This window comes from Rhamphochromis sp. 'chilingali', assembly GCF_963969265.1.
Source record: "Rhamphochromis sp. 'chilingali' genome assembly, chromosome: 6".
Classification (NCBI taxonomy): Eukaryota; Metazoa; Chordata; class Actinopteri; order Cichliformes; family Cichlidae; genus Rhamphochromis; species Rhamphochromis sp. 'chilingali'.
This window is the reverse complement of record NC_137933.1, coordinates 16,986,341-17,007,813: the sequence shown is the minus strand read 5'-3', so window position 1 is coordinate 17,007,813 and position 21,473 is coordinate 16,986,341. Positions and strand designations below refer to the sequence as shown.

At 39.1% G+C, this 21,473-nt stretch overlaps 1 protein-coding gene and 1 long non-coding RNA gene across 4 annotated transcripts; both read left to right on the top strand.

Moving 5' to 3' along the window:
• Nucleotides 1-2,329: 2,329 nt before the first annotated feature.
• On the top strand, nt 2,330-4,419 carry LOC308398020. 3 transcript variants are annotated; one of them, XR_013971887.1, is made up of 3 exons: nt 2,330-2,459; nt 3,256-3,316; nt 3,801-4,419. It is a non-coding gene; the product is annotated as an uncharacterized lncRNA (long non-coding RNA). The 3 variants fall into 3 exon arrangements; XR_013971888.1 differs by lacking the exon at nt 2,330-2,459 and adding an exon at nt 2,562-2,663; XR_013971889.1 differs by lacking the exon at nt 2,330-2,459 and adding an exon at nt 2,562-2,667.
• Nucleotides 4,420-8,605: 4,186 nt separating this feature from the next.
• Nucleotides 8,606-21,236, top strand: tdrd3 (tudor domain containing 3). Its single transcript, XM_080884216.1, has 14 exons — nt 8,606-8,800; nt 10,723-10,807; nt 12,210-12,275; nt 13,008-13,168; nt 14,335-14,476; nt 14,668-14,739; nt 16,478-16,627; nt 16,939-17,091; nt 17,675-17,852; nt 18,493-18,618; nt 19,047-19,975; nt 20,216-20,341; nt 20,515-20,654; nt 20,970-21,236. The coding sequence occupies exons 1-13, from the start codon at nt 8,763-8,765 to the stop codon at nt 20,629-20,631; spliced, it is 2,343 nt and encodes a 780-aa protein (XP_080740342.1). The 5' UTR covers nt 8,606-8,762; the 3' UTR covers nt 20,632-20,654; nt 20,970-21,236.
• Nucleotides 21,237-21,473: the final 237 nt, after the last annotated feature.

The window sequence follows — 21,473 nt, the reverse complement described above, 5'->3', positions numbered from 1 at the left end:
ATAAATCCAGAGATACACCGGCATGTGATTTAGAAGAAACATATTTGGTATGCACATTATAATTTTCAGAATTTTTTTGTTTTTTGTTTTTCCAAGGCTAAAAGTGGAGTCAGACGTCACCATTAAATGAAACCTTCAGCTATGAAATTAAATTGGACCTTCTTTCAATTCAAGCTCTTGAAATCTTGTTATCTTGAAAGACCTTTATTCCTTCAATCCCTGGAGGGCTGTCTGCATGACTGCCAGCAATGTGTTAACACTCTTCATCTACACTGAAAAAAGTCTAACATGCAGTCATTCATTCAATCTAATAAGTGCCATTCAAAACAGAATAAAATCATTGATTTGATTGTGAAACCCTTTCTTTTTGCATTTTAAAATACCACTTTTGATTTGGATGAAACTAAATATCAGAATCAGAATCAGAATCAGAATGGGGTTTATTGCCAAATGTTGAGCAGGTTTACAACATTAGGAAATTGCTGCGGTGCTTCAGTGCAAACATAGTGTCATAAATAGCACTTAAATAGACATGAAAAAATAAAAGTAGGAATAAGAATTAAAGTGCTACGTAGAAAGATATGTGCATGAGATATACATGAGATATATACATGAGAATAAGAATTAAGAGTGCTACGTTGAAAGATATATACATGAGTGCAGGTGGTGATCAGTGCCAAACATGGAATGATGCAGTGAACACAGCGTAGGGTCATGTGTTAGTGGCGGGTACAGTCATATGGTTATTGTTCATGTGTCCAACAGCAGAGGGGAAGAAACTGTTCTTATGGCGAGAGGTTCTGGTGCGAATGGACCGGAGCCTCCTGCCTGAGGGTAGCAGGTCAAACAGACTGTGTCCAGGGTGAGAAGGGTCAGCTGAGATCCGAGCTGCACGCCACAATGTCCTGGAGGTGTACAGGTCCTGCAAAGATGGGAGTCTGCAGCCAATCACCTTCTCAGCAGAGCGCACAACACGCTGCAGTCTCTGTTTGTCCCTGATAGTGGCTCCAGCGTACCACACGGTGATGGAGGAGGTGAGGATGGACTCGATGATTGCAGTGTAGAATTGCATCATCGTCCGTGTTGGCAGGTTGAATTTCTTCAGCTGCCTCAGGAAGTACATCCTCTGCTGGGCTTTCTTGATGACGGAGGTGATGGTGGGCTCCCACTTCAGGTCCTGGGTGATGGTGGTACCCAGGAAGCGGAATGAGTCCACAGAGGTGATGGGGGTGTCAGTCAGGATGATGGGGGGGAGTGGGGCTGTGTGCTTCCTGAAGTCCACAATAATCTCCACTGTCTTCTGGGCATTCAGCACCAGGTTGTTGTGGCTGCACCAGGACACCAGACGTTCAACCTCCCTCCTGTAGGCAGACTCATCCCCGTCCGAGATGAGTCCAATAACGGTGGTGTCATCTGCAAACTTGATTAGCTTGACAGACTGGTGGGTGGAGGTGCAGCAGTTGGTGTACAGGGAGAAGAGCAGAGGAGAAAGAACACAGCCCTGAGGGGAGCCGGTGCTGATGGTCCGGGAGTCCGAGACATTCTTTCCCAGCCTCACATGCTGCTTCCTGTCCGTCAGGAAGTCAGTGATCCACCGGCAGATGGGATCAGGCACATTCATCTGGGAAAGCTTGCCTCGGAGATGGTCTGGAAGGATGGTGTTGAAGGCAGAGCTGAAGTCCACAAACAGGATCCTGGCGTAGGTTCCTGGGGAGTCCAGATGCTGCAGGATGAAGTGTAGGGCCATGTTGATGGCGTCGTCTACAGACCTGTTGGCTCTATATGCAAACTGCAGGGGGTCCAGGAGGGGGGCCGTGAGGGTCTTGAGATGGGAGAGAACTAGGCGCTCAAATGACTTCATGACCACAGATGTCAGAGCCACGGGTCTGTAGTCATTTAGTCCAGTGATCCTAGGTTTCTTGGGGACAGGGATTATGGTAGAGGACTTGAAGCAGGCAGGCACATGACATGTCTGCAGTGAGGAGTTGAAAATGCCAGAAAACACTGGGGCCAGCTCGTTTGCACAGTGTCTGAGGGTGGCAGGAGACACGCCGTCTGGGCCGGGAGCTTTCCGAGCATTCAGGTTCTTAAACTGCTTCCTCACATCTGCTTCATGAATATGAAGAGTTGTGGTGGGAGGAGGTGGTGTGAAATCCTCTTTTGTGTGGGGTGAGGAGGGGGGTGTTGTAGGTGAACAGTTTGAAGGTGGTGGTGGCTCTATGGAGGGGGGAGAGGTGGGGGAATTAGTGGAATTCTGTACAAAGGACACAACGCAAAGTTTTTGATTTCTCTCAAAACATATATTTCTTTTCATGTTGAACAGATAATATCTTTAATTTGAGTCAAAGTGATTTGCACTTGAACACGCCCACCAGAAATAGACCGGGACCCATTTTTATTCTGCATGGCTGCTGGAAACATCGTGTCACATCTTTGATTAATTTCATCTGAAAATAAACGTAAGTAAAGCCAAGTGTGTTACAAAAGCTTTTATAATTTGTATTGCCAAAATTGCAGAAAATAACCCCATTTAAGCTGGGTCGACACTGTCGACCCAGCCACCCCTAATTTTTGCATGATTGTAGCTGCTAGCTACAAGCTAGCTAGCTATCCGGCGCGACGTTAGAACTGGTTACCAGAAACCGACCATCACAGTCAGGAATGCAAGTTAGGCAAAAAGCCGTTTTTTACCAGTATACTAACTAGCTAGCGTTACCACGATGCATCGGTGGTGGATACAGCTAGCTAGCATAAGTTCATAGTTCATAACATTCATAGTATAACTCCGTGCTCCGCTTCGTTTGAGTTTTTCTGGTGAGCGCGCGGTTTCTAGACACAAGCTTGTGTTTGTGCGCGCACGTTTGTCTCTGTCTCTCTTCATATAAATATCTGTGTGTTATGTGTGTGTACACCGAGCGCAAAAGATAATTATTAATGTGCATGATTTAGAGACAGAAATAACACGCCAGCATATAAGATCAATGACATAAGACTAATTCCTTCAATTGACTTTCAGGCGCGGCTCGGAAAAATTTGCATTTTCTGAAGAAATTTTAATTTTAACAGCATTAAATTGACCCTATGCCAAACTTAGTTGCTAATGGCTGGTCTGTAGACTGTTTGGTAAACCTAAATCAAATTATAGTACTAGCTTTTTATAAGGATGTGTATGTCATGTTACGTATTTCTTGGTTTTTCTATGTTATGTGTTTTATAGAGAAGTAACATTATTCTTTTTTTTCTGTATGCTTTCAGAACCACAGATCGCTCCATCCATTCCATGGCTGAAGCATACATTTTCATTTAATCTGAACAGGTATCATTTTGCATTTACACTGCACATCCTTTTTAAACATTTCATAATAATCTAGACCCTCCATCATTATCCTCTCATTCACCTTGCTGATGTGTTGAGGACTTGATAAAAGAATACATGGTATGTCCATATCTGTTCTGTCTCTACATGAGATGCAGTCTCTTGATGTAAATTTGACAACTCTGCTATTAAATGCAATGATTAATGTAGGACAGCAACGATTAATCAACTCATCAAGTTAATATCTTAGGGTTCTGTATTGTTTTCTTTTTTTTCTTGGGCTTTGTGGAACATTTATGAAAATTTTCCACCATTGATTTAATTTAATGATTATGCAATTCACAATCTGATTAGTCAAATAATTGTTCTAATAGTCTGTGACCAAACAACTATCAAAATAGTAGTTTATTATGGTCAAAGATTTATCAGGTGTGCCAGACTTCAGTTCTTCACTTGTACATTTTGTTCCATATTTTACCTCAAGATATCCCAGAAAGATGAAGCTGAGGAAGAGCTGCAGAGTAACCACCATGGCACTCTTCATCTTCAGGGACAACTCAAGCCTCCTACATCAGCGTCGAGACATCGGGATAATCATTGATGGTGTGGAAGTCCTGAATGAGTTGCCTTCTGTGGCAGCTGGAGTGGCAATGGTCTTTGGACTCTGTTATGCTCTTAAAATGGAATATCCACGAGGATTCAGGTTCACCTTTGAGGCTCTTCAAAAGATTATGATGGAGCTTGACTTTAACAAGATGACCTCTAAGATTCGCAAACTTAATTGTGAACTTAACACTGCACAGTAGTGTGTTTGCATGCATGTGTGGATGTGTATGTGCACATGCATGTGCATGTGTGCTTGGTTATTTTCTTGGTTGGCCTGCAGTGGTATTCTACATTCAAAAATTATAAGAACACCCATTTGAAAGGGAGATTTAAGTTGATTTCATTGATACATGTGTAGATTTTTTTTTACATTGTACAGGCACAGTGCACATATAAACATTTTTGAGTACTTGCAAATTGGTTTAAAAAGAGTTTTTATAATGGTTTTATGCCAGTTTTAGACAGGTTGCAGGTTTTATACTGGTTTTCAAAAGGTTGCAGGTTTTATACTGGTTTTCAAAAGGTTGCAGGTTTTATAAAACAAACATTTCTCTAATCATTTCTGCCGTAGCACTAAATCTGTATATTACTAATCCTCTCTATTGATTATAGTTAAAATGGTTTGGAACAATAAATAATTTTGAAATAATTGGTTGGCCAACTGTCTTGTTTTTTATAGGAAATGCAGAGCGTTTTTGAACTGAAATAAAATGAAATGTAAAAAATATAGTTTGAATATATGTAAATCAATTACCTGGCTTCAACACAAACATATTAGTTCATGTTAATTTGGTTCGATGTGAATACATTAGGTTGGTTAAATTTCAATATATTAGCTTGGTTCAATAATTAAAATATGGTTCTATGTAAAAAAATCAATTTGGATCAATGCAAAATTTAAAGTTTCAGTCAAGTCCAGTAATATTGTTTATATCAACATAAAAGTATCAGGTCAAATCAAGTGACTCAATTTGGATTCTCTGAAGCCAAAGATTTTGGATGTGACAATTGGACATCATTTTTTTTAATTTGAATAGGGTTATTCTTTTTACAGTGTAGCCAAACACAAGCCTTGTGGCATTATGCCTCGCTAATCCTCTCAGACAATGAGAGATCGAGTCTTCCAAGTTGGTCAAAGAATAGCCACAGGGATATATAATCAAAAGCCCCAAATGCCAAATAATATAAATTTTGAATTTTCCTTGTACTGATAACGCAGCTGATCTGTTTAAATCATCATACCACACACAGCAAATCTGACTGAATGGGTTCGTTTTTTTGTGCTTTTTGATTGAATTACATACTTTAATAGTGTGAGCATTTCAATTCTACATTGACATAGCTTTTTCTTGTATTTGCTTTTTTTTTTAAGGTAGAGTTCATATTAACACGTCTGATTGTGATAAACAGCTTCAAGGATTATCAGTAAAAAGGTGATTTAGGTAGAAATATATTTATATTTGTAAATGTTTAAGATATTTTCAACAAAGAATGACAATTGACACAAATTAAATCTCATATCAAAGTCAGAGGTTATAGAGATGCAAAGAACCAGTGCTGAATACTGCATAGAATTTGAGAACTTCACAACTATCACAATGACACAGGGGCTCAGACCTAATAAGGGTAAATTTATCCTCACCATGAAGCTTTGTTAGTGGAGCAGACCATTTCTATGTTTCACATTGAAAGCAGCTTTAAATGTTGTTACAACGTCTGCACGGAGAGTTGGCCGTTCTTTAACTTTTCAGTGTGCATATACTGCCATCTTGTGGTTTCAATTAGATGGCACCACTGGCCCTAGGTTTCAGAGATAATCGAACCATGCAAAGTGGTGGTGGTTTCCATAAGTCTTTTTTCCGTTTGTTAATTAACAAATGTTATACAGTAGTTTAAATACACAAGAAAACAAATAGATATCAGCATTCAGAAACACTCACATTTTCCATGTCTACAGAGAGTGTCTCTGTGCCTGAAAAATAAATTAGGTTTAAGCCTGCACATTATGTGTCCACCAAGCTATTCAGGCAAATTCTTCTTGCATAACTCCTTAAGTGATTTTGTTTATCCTGGAAATTTATAATAACTATGCATCAGTGATTTTAAGATTTTTTTCATAACATGTTTTATTTCAGAGTAGTCAGGGAAGCAACATCCAAAATACACATGTATGTGTTTTTCCCCCCGTTTGCTTTGTTTACTGGACTTTTAGACAATTTAGCCGAATGAGATCATGCCTCAAATTCCTGAAAAAGAGTAGAGGTTTCACCTGAGCCTTAAGCAGAAAAGGATAAAGCATGAACAAGTTAATGGTCGAGCACCACTTAAATGATATGGAATACCCTTACTGCTCAAAAAATAAAGCTGCTCTACGTTCCACACTCAACACCCAACTGATTCAGTGACTCATTACTGCAAGTCATTGAACCGATTGGGTGAACTTAATAAAGTGGCTGTGGATCAGCCAATCACATGGCAGGCAAATGGCCTTCACAGTCATCAGATCTCAGTCCAGTAGAGCACCTTTGGGATGTGGTGGAATGGGAGATTGACATTATGGATGTGCAGCCAACGAATCTAACACAAACTAATGTAAGTGATTTATCTGTTAGGTAATTTTACAATACAGACTATTTTCTTGACATTTGTTCTTCTATATAGCCTGAAGATTATTAATGAAGGACTTACATATCATTCCTATCTTAAAAAGTATAAGAAAAAGCAATAATTATTAGTAATTAAAAGCATTTTCTGATCAATGGGCTGTGCAATGATTTAGTATCAAATGTCATCTTTAAAAATATTTTTAAATGGTTTGCACTTATTTAGATAATACATGATTTTTATTTTCAGACATAAAAATTCCAAAAACATGTAATGCAGTACCAATTAATTTAATGTAAGAAATCTGCTGGAGATGATCCTTCTTGTTCAAACTAATTTTGCTGCCACCTCGTATCTTATTTCTTACAAAATGTCATATCGGACCCACTGAGACCTTATTAATATTCCCACAAAGTACTGCCCACAGCTTGAACATCATAGGCCTTATGAAGAGGCCACTTTTCTTCATCATGTGGTTTTACTGCATGGTTGATTAGTATATGGCTGAGTCTGAGTCCCTTTCATCAAACCTGTAACAGCAGTAGTCGGTTGCATCCAGGAACAGCTGATGCATGCTTGCTGTGTGTCTCCAGTATTACTCTGAGGTTTGTAGAGGTTTGTATGTGGACACACATACACACAGTTAACTCAGCACTGTCCAGGAACGGTGTAAGGAACTCCACCTATTCCTTCTCCCATGGTTGTGTTCACCAACCCCAAAATTATTGGATATAAAGTCATACTTAAAATTACATTTATATCTGCATACGCTCACTGGCCACTTCATTAATTATACATTGCTAGAATAAGATGTGTACATTGTGGTAGTAAGTGGACATGATAGGCAACAACACTAAGGTAGGATGTGGTGTTATAATGGGTGTTATAATGGGTCACTATCAGCCAAGGTTTCGGGTGAACCCACTGTGAGACCTTGCCCCCACCCTATCATGTGACTTACTGAAATCAAATGACTAAAATGTGAGTGGGCGTTAAGGCATCTGAGAAGGGATCTCAAAACTGGCAGACAGTTGGTGTCCTAAGCCACGCCCTCTGTTCAAAGATGGTCGTTCACAGTGGACGTAGATGGCTTCTTTCACGCCTCTTTCAAACTATCTTCTCTGTCCAAAATATGAATGTCCAAAATGTTACACCTCTCGGATGAGAGGTGAAACGTCTACAAGAAACTTAAAGAACTCCAAAATGCTTTTCTTTCCTTAGATTACTATGACCTGAATGACTAAGAACCTTCTCACAGACAAAAATCAAGACTCATCAGACCAAGCAACGTTTATGTTTCTGGTGTTTCTTCAGTTTTGGTAAGCCCGTGTGAACTGTAGCCTCAGTTTACTGTTCTTAGCTGACAGGAGTGATGTGTTACGGAGTGAGAGGTCCTCTTCTGCATAAGTCTTGTAATGAGTGATTATTTTAATTAATGTTTCAGCTTAAAGCTGTCTAGTCATTGTCCTCTGACCTCTGGCATCAACAAAACGCATTTACCAAAAGAACTGCTGCTCACTGGTTAGTTTCTATTTTATTTAGTTTTTTAAAAAAAATTATTATTATTATTTGCTGGAGCCAAAGTCACTTTAATATTCTGATGCTCAGTTTAAATGTCAGGAGATTATCTTAACCGTGTCTACGTACCTAAATGCATCGCTGCTGAATAAGATATCTGCTACAGCGGGCAACTGAACAGGTGTACCTAATAAGGTGACCAGAGTCTATATTCCCCTAAAGTTGATTCTGTTCATAGCGTTTTCAGTGGGAGAAACGTTTCATCACTCATCCAAGTGACCTCTTCGGTCTCATCTAACAGCAGGTTTCTCCAGGCTTATAAACAGTATATTTGCATAATGACTGAAACTAGCATCACTGAAGGAACAATGGGCTGGGAGGTCAGTTCCTTGATCGTTAATATGCAAATTCGCATGTCTTAGAGTCTATATTGTTTGTCATACTTCTTTTAAACGGATGTCCTTTAAACTGAATGACAAGTAGATTTTGCTTTATCATATGAAAAAAAATTATATAAACGCTATTTAGACCCTCACGGCACTCCGTACTTGTACAGTGTCATTGTGTGACGTATGTACCGTAGAGTCGTTCAGTACTGATATTAGCGAGCTTTGTCTGGAGCAGAATATGAATTACAGGACGAGATAGCTGTTATTCCAGTGAACCCACTTTAAAACTCTTGGTGTCCTTATTGCTCCATCAGCAGTTTGGAAGCACAATGACCGATGTGACAGATTCCCTGACCAAAGAGGGCTGGTAGGTAGCATGTGAGCTAATTTCAAAGAGCTAGCTAGTACTACTAATACAACTACCACTACTACTACTCTTTGATGTTTTCTAAAAACACTATTTAGCGTACTTATAACTTAAAATTAAAGTACAAGGTTTACCTTAACACTTTGGATTTCTGTGTGTTTTTGCAACGTAATTAGTTGTTCTGGAGGCTGGCTAACAAACTAGCGAGATAAATGACGCTAGCTATGCAATACACACTTAGCATGCAATTATTACAGCGTAGTGTGGCGCTGCATTTTGCATGAACAAACAGTGATAACGTCATATGCAGGGCCAATCAAATAAATCTGAGGCTAATATTAAAGTTAATATAGTTAAAACATGCAGTGCTTTTAAAACTCAGAACATCCCAGCAGCAGTTTGCAGTAGCTAGACATGAGTGCTAGCATTTAGCCACATGCAGCTTCTAAACACTTACTGCTTCAGGTTTTGCTTACTTAATTGTTATCCCTTCTAGAGTCTTATATGTATTTAACAGAGATGAATAATAACTGTTCTGTCCGTAATGTACAGATAAACTAATTTAAAAGTGGTCCCGAGGTTGTTTACGTTTGTTGTCATGCACACCATCTGATCAGATCAAAGAGGCTGTGAACGTAACTCATGATAAAAAGAAAACAGATTTCTTCTGCTGTTTCTTCCCATATATTCAGTTTAGTTTTGGGAAGGAGGTGAGTTCGTTATCTGAATCAGTTTATTGCTAAACTGCGCGAATTGTAAAACAGTCTTGAAGCAAGCAGTTTATAAACTTCTGTGATACTGAACTATGAATTAACTGTAATAGAGTAGAATTGTAATTGCATTGTGTTGATTAGATGGGAGAGTTAATTTGACTTGTCATGTTTTGCTGTTTGAGTAGAGTTGTTTAGTTTGTGTACTGTTTATATCTTACAGTAAAATTACTTTGAGTTTCTCCCTTGTCACAAGGGGTCAGCACTAACGTGATTATAGTTTACTAAACTAAAACTAGATGCAAAACCCCCCAATTTAGTTATGTAAAATAAAGATTTAAAGAAAGACTTAAAAATGAAACTAACTAAAATCATTTGAGAACTTGCAAAATTAAAATAAATAAAAATACAGAGGCTTTGATGAATGTTTTTATAGAGACACTCTGTCTAAAAGTTTGTGACACAGTTACTTTCAAAAAGTTCTGTTTTTAGTAGTAATACGTGTACTGATTTTCCTAAACCTCGCCTCTGACATATGCCGTCCATATAATAACAACCTTATGGAACACTGAAACTAATAAAAACATATCTAAAGCCAAACATTTGCAGACAACACAAACTAAACTGAAACAAGAAAACGCACTATGGGAAGTAATTGAAACTAAACTTAGTTAAAAACAAAAAGTAAAAATGAAATAAAAATAAAAACAAATGAGAAAATACAAAAATACAACTGTGATCCCTGCAGCAGATATCTCCACATGTTTGATTTGGCAGAGTTTTAACTGGGGTTCCCATCCTGACTCTCCCCCAAAGGAGATTATTTATTAATCATAATATGTATGACATTTAGAATAAGTATTAGCATACAAACACACAACAATTTATGGAGTTATGGAGACGCTTGACATCACAGTAAATAAATAAATACAGCATTACCTCCACATGCGTGTTATAAATTTGACCAAACTAAAAAAAAAAGATTAAAACCAAAGACGTTACCATTTGCATTTTATTTTTAATATCAGTCTTTTTTAAGAGAAAAATGTCCGCTAAAATGCAGTTTTTATTTTTTCAGTCAAGTATTTGTCGCCGTCTTTAGATAAGTTTTAGTTGATTATAATAACAGTCTGTTTAAACATGTTGAAATGAGACTGTCTGAAGCCTTTCCCAGCTTCACTTGTATTCTCTGCTCTGTTTTTCATCTTGCAGGTACCTCAGTGATGAAGGCATAGCAGAACTGAAAGGATCCGCTGAGAAAATAACACATAGTGACATAATTCGTATTGCGCTTGATGTAAGTGCAACACAAACACATATACAGAATGTTTTTACCGTGTAACACCTTGCCTTGAGTTTTAGAGTTTAAGGAAAATCACCATCATTGTACTAAAAGTTGGCATTTTTTTAACTAGTTTGGTTAGACACTACTAGTTTTTGTTAGATACTACTAGTTTATCAAACATAATAACAGAAACATGCATAAATATCTGCCAAACAAGTGAATCTAAGTAAACCTGTTGTAGTTACTCTATGCAGAACCATTCACTCATGCTATTCTATTCATCCCTAAAAGGCACCTTTCTGAGCCAGAAATAACTCATCCTTTTCCCTCTTCAATCACTCAATGACTGCCCTCTCAAATTATATCATCAATCATCATGAAACCAGGAATCTATTCATTTTAATAGTATGAAATGAATGTGGGTATTTGAATTATCTGTTAATTATAATTGTGTATTTAAAAAAAGAATTTTTTTCATTTGATACGCAGCTAAACAAAATGAAAATGTTTAAAGAGGAACCATAAACATTCATATAGGGTTCTTCTCCTAGAATGACAAAGATGCTACAGACCTGACCTGCAGTATCGAACGAGTCGAGAACGCACAGTCAGTGCATTTACTGCAGAAACACTGACCTTTAAGGTTTAGCATGGAGTGCTGCGGAAAGGTCTCACACTGTACTTTTAGATATTACTGCATACCTGGTTTAATCAACTTGTAGTAAATTTAGAGTGGTACTTGTAGGGGCTTAAAGTTATTAACATTGTCAGACTAGGCATAAAAATAAATTGGAGCCACTGATGATTTGCTAGCAAAATGGTGCATTTAATTGTATCTTAATTAGAGAGATATTTTGCTACTCTGGCTGCTTTTTTTGGTTTTACCTGGAGCGCTTATTTTGTTCAGACATATTGTTTTCTGCGGTAAAAAGTGGTTGTAAAATTGGTTTGGGAGGCAGACACATTTGTAGTTTTAATGTTGATCTCTTTGTTGGTTTAAAATGGAGCACTGTAACAAAAAATAATTTCCCCCAGGGATCAATAAAGTATTCTGATTCTGATTCTGATTATGGTTTGGAGGAAAAATGAAATCCTCTTTAAAAAATACAATTCTGTTAAAAAGCTAGGTTAAATAAAGTGGTGATTGGATTTAAAAAGCAATGAGCTCCAATCCTGATTCTTGTATATCAAAATTACTCCATACATTGGCGCATATACTGGTTTTACTGTTTTACTGCAATAGTGCACAGTTGCACTCTCTCCACCATGTGGAGTGAGATTACAAAAAGTGAGATTACATCTGATTGAATAGTTAAAAATGTGTTTTGTTGTTTTTGTTTCACATGTGCATTGTTTCATTACATGAATATATGATTATTAGATATATTCTAATAAAGCAGCTTTTGTTTTGCAGACTGATCTTAGAACTGTTGGGCGAAAATATCTACCATCTGATATCAACAGTGGAAGAACTGAGAAGGTGAGTGGCATACATATTGCTACAACTCTGTGGCAGTGCTTAATTTATGAAACTCTATTACAAATGATGAGCTGGAGCCACTGTTGAAAGGAAACTTTAGAACTGCAGTTTTCATTATTGCCACTAGATGTCCCTAGCACACTAACAAATGTAGGTCAAGAAACCACTTCTTTGCCCATGAAAGTAAAATCGAGCAAATGGAGGGGGGAAAAAACCCAAATATCAAAACATGTAATTTTATGTGCATTTACCTCCTCTTCCCTTCAGACTCCGAATATGATACACCCCATTATACCCTGGTAATGCACTCTGCCTTGTACATATAATGCATAAATTGCGCTGTATTGCACTATACACTTTTTGTATGTAGTATTGAATGTAGATAGGATTTACACATATCTTTTCCCAGGTGTAGAAATCAAACTTTGTGCGAAGAGTCCTTACAAAAGCATTCAACAACAGTGGTCGCTGTAGCTCTAAATGTAAGCCTTGAGGCTATTTTGAGGAATAAATAAACCTGTGCTGATTTAAGTATGCCACAGGGAAAGAGGTATTGTTTTTTTTTTTTTTTTTTTGCCTTAAAAATTGGAGTAATCCTCAATACATACTGAAAACTCCTAGAGGGTTTTTCAGTATTTCGCTGTAATCCTCCTCCGCACATGCAGATTTGCCTTTCAAGCCACCTCTTTTTTTATTTATTTATTTATTTTTCTGTCTTTTGCACATGGCCAGTTGGAGGGTCCATGTGTCCTCCAGGTGCAGAAGGTGAGAAACATCTCAGCTCCTAAAGACCACGAGGAGTCCCAGGGCGCGCCGCGAATGCTGCGCCTGCAAATGACAGATGGGCACACCACCTGTGTTGGACTGGAGTTCAAACATCTGTCTAAGATCAGGTATTACAGTTTTGTTGCATTTAAAAATAACAGGCTGTAGTGTAATGTAAATATCTGTGAAAGGGGTATAAATGGTTAAAAAAAATCCTACATTTTTTTTATTTGTCTCATATTTAAAAATGGATAATGTAAAAGCTGCTTTTCTGTTTGCTGCATAGATGCAAATCGGGGGCATTCAGCTGGTTTCTCATATTTTGCAAACACATTCTGCACACACCCTGCTCCTTCACCTCCCTGTCAACATTCTCACCCCACCACATGTCTGAATTTTCCCTTTATCTGCAATTTCCTCGCCGTGGCAGCTGATCTAACAATTCTTAGCCTTAATTACATCTCCATCCAAGCTACCGTGGCCTTGGTGACTGCTGCCATGGTGACTAGCCAGTCTGTACAGGTGGAGTGGCCAGAATGTGGGCCTTGACTTCCTGATGGGAAGAGAGGAGAGAACAGAACAAATCCCCCCTTTATGAGCGGCACACACACACTGGCTAGCAACAGCGCCGGTTAGTGTTTCTTATGAAAGTGTCCGCTTTAGTGTGCGTGAGGCCATAAGTGAGAGGCAAAGAAGGATGAGCTGGATTACAGGACTGTTCAGTGTGCGAGACAGTGATGTAGTACAGAGAGATGACAATTAAGTAGCGACACTGAGGGTGAATAGTGCATTTGTATGTGATTGAATCAAGGATGACTGCCGTCTTATTCCTGTATTTGCTGCTATCATGTGAACTTCTATCATGATAGCAGCAGAAGCATCTATCCCAGAGGTTTGGAGTGAAATCCCTAATTGTTGCTTTGGCATCCGGCATCAGTAGCTGGAAATCCCTCTAAGTCCCTGTGCTTTCCTAATGAGAGAGGCAGAGGCCTTATCAGGCCTGATGAGATAGAGGGGCTTTTAATTTACCATGAGGATGGGTGAGCAGCTGGGATTATTAATAGTCTCTCCTAGCCTTGCCACCCATCTGCTGGCAATGCTCCATGTCATTTATAAAGTGGCATGGGTAACGAAATAGGGTGTGAGACTTGGTATATGCAGTAAACCCACACATATATTTAAAATTTAATAGCTTTTTAAAAAGAAATGTATAGAAATATATCATTCATACTGCGTTTCAGTCTTAATATTTTGTTTTCTCTATTACTATTTTTTATTTTATTTTGTTTTTCAGTTTTAACACCCCACCAGGAACAAAGGTGAAGCTTCTTGGTACAGTCCAGGTTAAAAATGGTCTTTTACTGCTTGACGATTCAAAAATCTCTGTCCTTGGAGGAGAGGTTGATCACATGGTGGAGAAGTGGGAACTACAAAGGGTGAGGGTCAATATTTTAATGACGGATCAGCCACTCTGGCTAAAAAGATAAAAGTCATATTTTAGTAATCATTTTAAATGTGTAATAAAGGCCTCTGCTACGCCATCATTAGCTGTTGCTGAGGTTGTATTTATCTGAGTTTTGTATTTAAAAAAAAAAAAAAAGGGGTACCTTTATCCTTCATCCTGCAGAGTCTGGCCAAACACAGCAGGAGTAACATTGGAGCAGAAGGCGGACCTCCTCCCTTCGTGCCATTTGGTCAGGTGAGGAAGAACATTTCATAGTTCACTTAAAAAGCAAAACATCCAAAATTATATTTAAAAAAAAAATGTTTCTAAGAAGAACAAAAACCAGAAAGAATAACATAAAAATTGAACAAAATTAATACAGACAGGAACATTAATATGAAATGATACTTCAGCAGTGATTTAATGGAAGCCAGGCAGTAGTGAATAGCAGTAACCTCATAAATGTATGCAAGGAACTAAACACAGATCTGGCGCCAGGAGTGTCCCTATCTTGGCAATGTTCTCTCTGATCTTTTGGAACAATTACGCCTTCATGAATCTTTAAAATGTTTGATCGCTGTGTGTGTAATAAAGCAGAATTAAAAATCAAACTGTCCTGTGGCAGGTTATCTCCCGCCAGCAACATGAGGCTTAAATGTTGCATTTTTGTTAAAATAAAAAGCTCTAGTAATTGATGTAAAAGGGCAGCTGAGATTAAGCGTTGTGAACATGAAAAGCAGATCGTCACGGTAACCACTAATAATTAGATGCTTTATTTGCTAACGTTTTTCTTTTTTTTAACGACTATTATTATACACAGAATACTTAAAGCTTTAAAAAAGACTGAGTCTGAGTCTCGGCTAGGATCACAGCTTCCAAGTGAATGCATTGGTATCAGCTTCACACTTGGATTTTGGGATTTTCCTTCCAGATTTGCTCAAGCTTTGTAAAGTTTTATGACAGGGGAGCATTTGGGACTTATTTAACAGCCTCTAGATCTTCTGCGTAACTGTATTTACTAATGCGGGGTCATTCCAGGACTTGGTGTTGAGTAAGTCTGCTTTGGGTCGCTTTAGATTGCTCTGTTCCAAGGTATTTGGCGCTGGAAAGCAAATGTGTGTGCTTGCGCTTTGCTTGGATCTATGTTCTGTCAGTTGAGTCAGTTTTACTTATTCTGGTTGCTTCTACTCAGAGGCGCTCTCACAGCACGGAGCTTCTACCATCATGCTTCACAGCAGGAATGTTTTTAAAAGTGTAGTTGTGGTGTGTTTCTACCAGACATTTTCCAGTCAGAAGAATTTAGTTTACATGGCATTAGACGGTAGACTTTTTGTCTTTTTACCTCAAGCTCTGAGTTCAAAACAGTTTTACTTACATGATGATCCTAATGATATTAATGCAGATAGATTTCCTGTTGTCTGCTAGTCATTCTCAAATCCTTTTGTTTTTGTGCCTCTTCTTTGGCTAACAGAAAATTACTGAACTTAAAAATAGTAAACTGTCCTCACTGGAAGGTGAGTTATTATGTGAGCGATAACTAAATAAGACAGAAATCCAGGCCTTCATCATTTTCACATAAGCATAATCTTGTTACTATGACGAATATCATTTTTAATACAACCTGTTATGTTAGATACCCACAAATAGTCGCAGGGTTTGATTTTTATTGAAACAAAGAGTGGCTGAACCTAGTCAAAAGTAAATATCATTGCTCCGGTCATTTGCTGGCCTGTGTGACTAAATCATCACTTGGTGCAGTCGAGGAACAGCTGCAGGAAGTGATGAGTTCCATCTCATTGGCACCGAGCCACCATCTGTAATTGTTTTGAAATTAAATACAGTTCACAGTCAAGTTTGAGAAAAACCAGATGAATTCATCTGGTTCTAGTTTGAGTCCATGAAATGTGCAAACTGTCAAGCGCACTAATTTCTGTACTTAAGAGAGCGTACACGAGTGATGATCTCTGCAGCCTTGTTCTCGCTCTCCCTGTAGAAGTGTGCAAGGAAGGATGAAGTGGATAGCCGAGAACTGGACCAGAGGAAGACCCTGCAGACTCACACTGTGGTCAAAAGCACTGACGAGAACGACGAGTTTGAAAAGCAGCGGACTGCGGCTATTGCTGAGGTGGCCAAGACCAAAGAGGTATCCAAACCTTTATCACTTGTTAGCTTTTCAGTTGTTAATTTTCGGGACCAGTGTTTTTGCCATGCGGGCAAAATTTGCTGCTTTATCGATTGCACGTCCTGCACAAGTGACTTAATTTGGCCTCAATTTAAAAATATATGCTCTTTATCGGCATTCACCTCAACCTTAATTGCCTTTGACAGTTGTGTAACTCTTCAAATTAAAAGTCATAATTACGTTGCCATTTGCAGAGTTCTGTTTCTTTTATTGTATTTTTCTCTTTGTCCAACCCTGCAGCTCTATTGATCCTAATGTTGTTTCCTTGTCAGGGCCCCCGCACATTTGGCGGTGGAGGAAATGCAGGCGGCAATTTATCCAATGCTGCCTCCTCCTCCCGGAGCCGAGAGTCTTACCAGCAGAGGAGACGGGAGGACCGGGCTGAAAGAACAGAAAGCAGACAAGATGGAAACTACAGAGAGCTGGTGAGAACACAAACTATAATCCAACACCCTCCACACACACACACACACACACACACACACAAAAACGTTGTTGAAATAATGGCTTTACCTCACATTACTGAAGTCCCAATTCACTGTAACAAAGCAATTTAAAGGCTCAAACTTGCTCTGTGTTCTTCTGTGGTTTCTTTAGTCTGGGTTGAAGTCTTATTTCATGGTTCACAGATTGGGTGAGGCATCGGTTATAATATTGTGGAGATGTAAATGGATTGGAGCCCTGGTGAGGTTTTCCAATCAAGTGGCAGTCCATTTGTCTTGCTTTTTGTTGTGTCCTGCCAGTTTCTCTAGTCTGAAGGGTTTGGGTTGAAGACATTAATAGGACAGAACGTAAAATTGTAGTGTTTGACGAGGGAGTAGTGTTTGCGATCGTTTCCAACACCAACAGGCTCTCACAGGTAAAACAGAATTTAAAAGGGAGCTCCTGGGTGCGTCACACTAAACGTCTGCATTTATAACCTCGTAATTGTACTTATAATTATCATATGCATGTAATCTTCCTCTGATTTCCATACAACAAATATATTTCCTGTCATTTGTTGGGTAGGTTGACGAACGCGCTCTGAGGCACATCATGGAGATGGGCTTTAACAGAGAAGCTGCTCGACAGGCTCTGATGGACAATAATAACAACCTTGAAGTGGCACTGAACAGCCTACTGACTGGATCTTCTGGTAGCAGACCTGGCCCTGCGGCTGCAGAGTCTAACAAGCCACAACCCAGAGGTATACACACAAACACACACATACACACACACAGCCCCAGAGGTATACACACAAACACACACATACACACACACAGCCCCAGATGGACCTTTAGCCCACTTTGGCCGCATAACAATTTATGTCTGCAGAGCAAGCAGAGCCAGATTGAGGTTGGAGGAGTGATGTGGAGGTTCTTTAAATGCAATGAAAATCACCGGCAGCCTAGTTAAAGGTCCTTTGTGGCAGGGGTTTTTTTTGTTGCATTTACCAGAAATTGCAGGCACACACTTTATTGCTCTTTTCAAAAGCACACCTTAAGGTTTTAGATGGAAATTCTGTTTTAAATGCAGTCATTGCTTTGTGTCTGTTTCATTAGTGAAAATCAACCTGTTTTACCTTGAAACTTGCCCAATCACACTGAATTACTTAGATATTCTTTTTTCAAACCAGCTACTGGTACAGTTTACTCTAAAGCTATTTTAAATGTACAACACAAACTCATTAAAAGTAAATTCAGTTGAGTTCTCACGTGCAGGCTAATGCAGATAAAGTCACATACTTTATGTAGATGCAGGAGACCACAAAGTGTGCACATTCAAACTGATCGATTTAATCTTTGTCAAAATAATGTTTTGTTTTTTTTTCGCTGTGTTTTCTTCAGGCAGAGGAAAGGGAAGAGGCAGGTCCAGAAATGAAGATGATCAAGAGGGAGCAGGAGGAAGACCATCTGGACCGAGCACATTGTTTGACTTTCTGGAATCCAAAATGGGTGTTTTCTCCATTGATGGTGGGTTATATTCCAAGCTGTGGAATAGTGTATTTTTTTTCTTTTTAATCATTTTGGAAAAGAGAGAGACAAAGTGTAAGGGACATAGATGTGTGCAACTTCCAACCCAGTTCCTGTGTAGTGATGACTTATGGGAGGGCCTCTGGGAGAGCACACAAATTAAAGCAAAAGTATGGCTGATGTTTGTAGCACCTTTTGAAGCCAGTTCTTTAGGAGGAATCTACTGATTTCTAACTGAGCCTTGATTAGACTGAGACAGATGGCTGTTGTCAGGTCAGAAAAACTAAGACATGTTTCTGACAACAAGACATCAGCACTGGTCTGAAATACCAACCAAGCACTTGTTAGTATTCCCTCCACTATTTTTCCCATTATTGTTTTGCCATACTTCTTAATACAGCTGATCTTTTCTTGTTTGCTTTTATCAGAGCCAAAGAGCCAGGCTCCACAGAGACATCACGAAAACAAAGGAAATTTCCACAACTCAGACTATCACACCAAAGACGCACCTCAGACCAAGTTCTCCTCGCATAATGACCATAGGCAACAAAGGAATGACAGACCGCCTCGCTTTCACAGGGACACTGATTTTCCCAAACCTGGCCAGGAGCCTCTCTCTAATTGTACAACCCCCCAAACGTCAGGCCAAGCCCAGCAGTGGAAGGGCCAGGAGAGGTGGTCACGAGGGATGTCCGATAGATCGCAAACTGACAAGAAAGAGATGCGTGACGATCAGATTTTTCCTTCTTCCTTCGTGTCTGCTTCCACTCATTCAAAAGACCTTCAGCAGCAGGTGGAGTTTAGTGGATCTTACAACCAACGGTCCAGAAATGGAGATGGTGGTGGGAATATGTCAGCGGCGTCTCATAGAAGAGGGGCACCCACATCAAAACTGAGCAATTTGGCGGGAAGTGAAGCGAACGGAAAAGGAAATAAACGTGTAGACAGAAATGAAGACTTCAACAACAGCAGGAGGAAGGGGAAGATGGAGAGGGCAAATTTGGATCACCCTGAGCGACAAAGGGATAGTGGGCCAGCAAACTTTAACTCAAAGGGAGGAGGCTCCGAAGTGGGGTCATCACAGAGTTCTTATATACCAACAGGAGATCCTTCTCATTTCCAAAATGGCGTTATAGAACACAAAAGAACTGGGCCGATCAAACCACAAACCTCGTCTTGTCCACCGAACAGGGAGCCGCCGCCCCCAAAGAGAAACAATGCTAATAACCCAGGGTCTAAAAGAAGGGGAGGTCAAGGCAAAGGACAAGGTCCTCGAGGATCAGAAAGGGGTCATATTTCTGAACACATGTGGAAACCTGGAGATGAGTGTCTGGCACTTTACTGGGAAGACAGTAAGGTGCGTCATCCCTACATGTATGAGACAGCAATAGTTAATGATTGTTGAAAACTGCTGTATTTAAGATGTTTTCTTTTTCTTTGGCTGAGCGCTGGTTTGACAGTTAAAGTTGTTTAAAATTCTAAAAATGAATCTGCGGGATTCGTTTTGTATTGACAGTGCCTTTGATTTGTTTTTCAAAGGTTTGTATTTGAGAGTAATGAGATTTCTGTTTTTTTCTGTCTGGTTGTGTGTGTGAAGTTCTACCATGCCAGAATAGATGCCGTTCATCCATCTGGCTCCACGGCTGTGGTTGTATTTAGCGATTATGGAAATTGTGAAGAGGTCCTCCTGAATAACATCAAACCTCTTGATGCTGATGTCATGGTAAGAAAATAGGGAAACATCCATCAAACTCAGAACTTGTTGGTTCATAGTAAATGAAAGCTACTAATTAAACTGCGATCAAGTGAGGTGAGGAAAGGTGATAAAATATGAATGAGTTCTAGGTGGATTACTCACAGTAACACATCACAACTGTATCAAATGTACAATGGCAGGAGGAAGATGATGGTTACTATGACAGTTCACTAGAGTTTCGCCGCGGGGGAGACGGCCAGCCTAGACGCACGCGACCCACGCAGCAGTACTACCAGCCGCCCAGGGCACGAGATTGATGTTTCTGCATTTACACGGGCAGGTAAATAAATGAGCAAGCATGTATTTTCTTTTCACTGGTGTTTAAGCACAAACCATGAATGTGTTTTATATAAAATAAATTAGAATTTCCCATTCATTTCTTTTATTTGTGGTGGTGGGAATCTTGAATTTTGTAATAGATATGGAAAATTCAAGACTTTTATTTCAGTCACAGCTGTAAAACATCTGTTTATTTTGAAGTTGTGTGGTCATGAGATATTTTGTGAGATTCCCCAAATACAATAACGTTTGTTATATCACATAATCTGTTAACCAAACAAATTATAACTTTGTTGTCTTTTGCTTCATCCATCAGTGTGCGTGTCCCTCATCCTTCCACGTTCTGCAACAATCCAGAGTGCTTCCTGAATTTTTAAGTGTCCCGATGGGCTTGGGCATACAGGACTTTTAAAAGGGCTCGCACATCATGCAACAATAAAATAAAATAAAAAAACACAAAACAAAACAACAAAAAAAAATCAACTGACATGAGCTCCGGTTTATTTTGTCAAGGACATATCTACTGTACATGTTGTGAAGATTTGTTAAATGGCTGCTTCAGAATAAACAGTTATTATTAGTATGTAGCAGATCTGTTTTAATGCGTTTTGCTTTTAATTATTCAATTTTAATGATGAATAAACTAATGCAGAGGTGGAAAGGAAACTTCTCCGGGGTCCTTGGATTCATTTTGACTCCGTCAATTAATTTTAGCTGAGCTTCTAAGTTAACTCGAGTTTGGGCTATTTGATGACTTGGTAATTTTTTTCAAACCTACCCTAGCAAATTTGCAAGTTGTTGTCTTACAGCTTACCTTGCC